Raw genomic sequence first — 4,678 nt, forward strand, 5'->3', positions numbered from 1 at the left:
GGCTGCCTGAGTTTTCCAGGCGCTTTCCATCGCGCTGTACTTTTGTACAATGGTTGCTAGGTCAGCGAATTTTAGTATGCGGCGGCGATTGATGGCATTAAGGATACCTTCGTCTGCGCAGTTATGGCAGAATGCTGCTATCGCGTATTCGTCGTGGCAGCCTTTTACCTTGTTTTTTACAAGGAGGAATCTGCCCCTGAAGTGGTGGACCGTTTCCTGACGCTGTTGTTTGATGCCTCTGAGAGCATCTATGTCCGGGTGGGTGGGTGGAATTGAATCCGAACCCTGACCTGGTTTTGGATCTGGAGTTTGGAGGTCTACCGGGCCGGATAGTTCGGGCTCCGGGATATCGACTGGGTTTTTAGGCTCGTCATCCGACTTTATGTTCGGAGGAAGAGACATGACCTTCTGCTGGAAATTATCCGCCTCTTCAAGATCGGCGACCCGAACATAGTTCGTCTTCAATATAGTGGAAGAGTTGCTCTGCTCCTCGACTACCTCTATCTGATGGGTGATCGGTGGAGTTTTAATTTCTCTCTGGTCGGGTTTAAGCCCGACCCGATAATAGTCTGTAGCGACCCCCAAGGCGACCATGCGATCTAGGAGTTCGTTCAACGACGAGAACTCCACTGGATCCATGCGGGCGGAGTATTCGGGATCAACGCGGAGGTGATTTTTGATGACTTGAGAGGTCATCGCCGGCTTAAGGGCCGAGCCGGCGGCCATGACGAAGCCGCTGAGACGGAGGGTCTGACCTAGGGCCAGGGCTCCTCCGGAGATGATATTATCCTTGACAACAAGGCGAGCCATCAACCCTCTTAGCGACGGCACAAAGGAACTCTCAATGAAAGCACCAATGTCGGTGTCAAAACCGGCGGATCTCGGGTAGGGGGTTCCGAACTGTGCGTCTGGGATCGATGGTAACAGGAGACGGGTGACACGATGTTTACCCAGGTTCGGGCCCTCTGTATGAAGATAATACCCTACTTCCTGCTTGATTGATCTTGATGAATATGAGTGTTACAAGAGTTGATCTACCACGAGATCGTAGTGGCTAAACCGTAGAAGTCTAGCCTATGAGTATATGGTAATGAATCTGTCCTATCCGGACTATGCTCTCCGGTTTATATAGACACCGCAGAGATTTAGGGTTACATGAGGTCGGTTATATAAGAGGGAATCTTCATAGTCGGTAGCTTGCCTCCAACGTCAAGGAGAGCCCAATCCGGACACGGGTATAGTCTTCGGCCTTCGTGTCTTCACAGCCCATCAGTCCGGCCCATGAATAACAGGCCGGACGCCCGAGGACCCCTTAGTCCAGGACTCCTTCAGCGACTTCGTGTGATCTCTAACATTTGAACTGGCTTACAGGGTGGATCATTTTTTGGTTGACGATGTGCGACTTGAGTTTCGATACGAACATGCCAACCAATGGATTATCGCACATCCATATGACACATGAAAATAACATGCTCAGAAGACAGATGCAGCAACATCATTATCACGGGGCACATGCAAATCCAAGTGCCGGAGCACAATTTCAGTCGCTACCTCACTCGAGGAGACGGGTGCTGGCTGCCGTGGCTGCCGGCCGGGCTAGCCCGTTCCGACATGTACCCTGGCCGTGGCGACTGGCCGTAACCGTGACCGCTCCGCGCGTTGTTTGGTCGCGGGGACGCCGAGCCGACGAAGCCGCCCCTGGACATGGACTCGACCTCCTGGAGCACGGCGACGACCTCCTTCATGGACGGCCGGTTGGTGTGCTCGGCGGCAAGGCAACGCAGCGTGAGCTGCGCCGCCCGCTGCGCGCCCCTGGACGAGTACTGGCCCTCGAGGCGCGGGTCCATGAGGCGCGCCAGCTTCCGGCGGTCCGCCAGGTGCGGCTTGGCCCAGTCCACCAGGTTGTGCTGGCCGCTGGGCCGGTCCGTGTCCAGCGCGCGCAGGCCCGTCAGCACCTCCAGCAGCACCACGCCGAAGCCGTACACGTCGCTCTTCACGTACAGGTGCCCCGTCGCCACGTACTCCGGCGCCGCGTAGCCGTAGGTGCCCATCACCCGGGTCGTCACGTGGCTGCTGCCGCCCGCCGGCCCGTCCTTGGCCAGCCCGAAGTCCGAGAGCTTCGCGTGGAATTGCTGCATGCGGAGCGCGGGAGAGGAGGGTTAGGTTAGACGTGTGCGCGCGCGCGTGATCGAGCTCGGGAGAGGAAGGATCACCGGCGAGCGGCGGCGCGCGCACGGCACGTACCGTGTCGAGGAGGATGTTGGAGGCCTTGAAGTCCCGGTAGATGACGTGCTTCTCCGAGGAGTGCAGGAAGGCGAGGCCGCGCGCCGCGTCGATCGCCACGCGCAGCCGGAGGCTCCACGACAGCGGCTGGAACGCGCCCGCGCCTTCTGCAGGTGGCCACAATGCTGTTCGTGTTAGCTATCCCAGCCTGCGTATCTAATCAGTCAGTTGATATGTATGTGCCGGGACTTACTCCGTGGCTCGCTTCTGAAGAGGTGATCCTCGAGGTTGCCTTTGGCCATGTACTCGTACACGAGCAGGAGCTCCTTGTCCTCCCAGCAGTACCCCAGCAGCCTCACCAGGTTGGGATGGATGAGCCTTCCCAGGAAATTCACCTCCGACTGCAACACCAATTCCGCCACGAATCAGCAACTCCAATGGCACCAGCACAAGGGTAAACAGACGCACATGCCAACGTGCATGCCAATCACTAAACATGCATGATCGTGGAAGGCGCACACACATTTCGGTTGGGAATTATGCAATGCTATGCGCAGCGCACGTGAATACGTCGATGACTCAGAATATGGTTCGGGTTGACCAAAAGACACGTAGTTTCATTCACCTGCCATTCTTGGACGCCCTGCAGGCTCTCGGGGTTGAGCTTCTTGACGGCGACGGGCATGCCGGCGCCGCTCCTGGCCGGGCTCATGGTCTTCTCGTCGACCCACCCCTTGTGCACCCGCCCGAACCCGCCCTCGCCGAGAAGGGTGTCCGACTTGAAGTTCCGCGTGGCGGCCTTGAGCTCCGCGAACGTGAAGATCCGGAGGTTGGGCGCCTCCAGGATCCTCCCCTCCCGGCTGGGGCTGGCCTCGCTGCCGCCATTCGTGGCGCCTCCAGCCACCGGACGGCCGCTCCCGCTGCCGCTGCCGGAGGTCGTGGGCGCGCTCGGCGACTTCCGAGCCTGCCCCGGGGAGCTCTTTGCTGCGGGTGCATTGGGCTGGGGCGCGACCATGCCGGGCCTCGCCATCGCTGCTGCGAGAGTAAAATGAGCACAGATTGCATATGCGTCAGAAGTTGTAAATATCGACCGAAATACACGGTGAATCCCATCAAGGAATCAAGGTAGAACGAGATCAATTGAGAATCATGGCGATACCTCTGGCATGAGCATGATGCGCCACTGCCTTGACAGCCTCCACGTCGGTCTCTTCGGAGCCGAAGCAGTTACCCATGGCGTGGAAGCAAAGCTCTAGGCTGTAGCTCTCTCCTCTCCTGTCCTCCTCTTTCTTCTGACTTGATGGCTGGCTGGCTATATCCCTCGTGTCGTGAATCTCAATCAGGTCCCTCGAGGCTCCAGCTACGTGCTTGGCATAAAAAAAGAGATTGGCAAATGTGACTTTGGGCGTGGCGGTGGAGAGGAGAGGAGCGACGAGGCCTGCGCGTTGGGGTAGTGGAAGGCGTGGAACTCCTCGTGGAGCTGTCATTTGGGCGCCCATGCATCAGGCGAGGGGCACATGGCGCATGTCGCGGAGACGCGGGCAAATTTTTGCAGTGTTCAAAAATAATAATCAAAGGAGAAATGAGCGCGTCACTGCTTCTGCTTGCATTTCGAACATGATTAGGGTGGTTGCAGCTTGTAGCCTGCTGGAACTCTAGCTGCTGACACTGTTGGAATGATCACAAACCGAAGCTGCTGCAGGGGACAGCCATTCTTCTCGCACCTGGCCGATACGCCGAAGAAATATACTCCTTCCGTCGCCGTTCTTTGAAGATTATACTTTCAACTTTGTTGGAAAGTCAAAAGAATTTATGTTTGACCATATTTATACAGTAATACACTAACATTTATGCCATCAAATTAGTAGCATTAGATTAATGATAAAATATATTTTCATCATATATCTATTTGGTTTCACAAACATTGATATATTTTTGTGCAAACTCGGTCAAATTTGAAAATAGTTTAACTCTCCAACAAAGTTGGAAGTACATTCTTTGAAGGACGGAGGGAGTAGTCAGGAGCATAATAACATACTTTTGATCACTTGGGGTCAACATTTTTGTTATTTCAAAGTTCACTGTCGAGTACATGTACAACAATTAAGGCACACATAAATGGGTCCTCACACCTACCCCTGCCTTGCTACGGAGAACAGTATATCTGGTGCTGATACATTTATGAAGGCAAAACTAACCGTGGGTTTGGAAAATATCATCTCTTTTGAAATCCCTGTGAATTACAGTATGGGATGCTCCTGTGAGGACACAGATTAAATTTCTTTCTTTAAGAATACGCACAGGCTTGTGTATCATGCATTAAAAAAGGAGAGAGGAAAAGAGTGGACTGAGATCTGTAAGCCTCGCAATCAGGGTGGCCTCGGGATTATGTCCTCCAAACGCATGAACATTGCCCTCCTGACTAGATGGTTTTGGCGGATTGCAAACGGAGAGG

General features: G+C 54.7%; 1 protein-coding gene across 1 annotated transcript; it reads right to left on the reverse strand.

Moving 5' to 3' along the window:
• Positions 1-980: 980 nt before the first annotated feature.
• LOC109771911 (probable serine/threonine-protein kinase PIX13) lies at positions 981-3,495 on the reverse strand. The gene is made up of 5 exons (XM_020330605.4): positions 3,383-3,495; positions 2,849-3,258; positions 2,477-2,624; positions 2,245-2,390; positions 981-2,132 (listed from the first exon to the last, which is right to left on the reverse strand). The coding sequence occupies exons 1-5, from the start codon at positions 3,456-3,458 to the stop codon at positions 1,548-1,550; spliced, it is 1,365 nt and encodes a 454-aa protein (XP_020186194.1). The 5' UTR covers positions 3,459-3,495; the 3' UTR covers positions 981-1,547.
• Between the last annotated feature and the right edge of the window lie 1,183 nt (positions 3,496-4,678).

The sequence above is a fragment of the Aegilops tauschii genome, chromosome 6 (assembly GCF_002575655.3).
Source record: "Aegilops tauschii subsp. strangulata cultivar AL8/78 chromosome 6, Aet v6.0, whole genome shotgun sequence".
Taxonomy (NCBI): Eukaryota; Viridiplantae; Streptophyta; class Magnoliopsida; order Poales; family Poaceae; genus Aegilops; species Aegilops tauschii.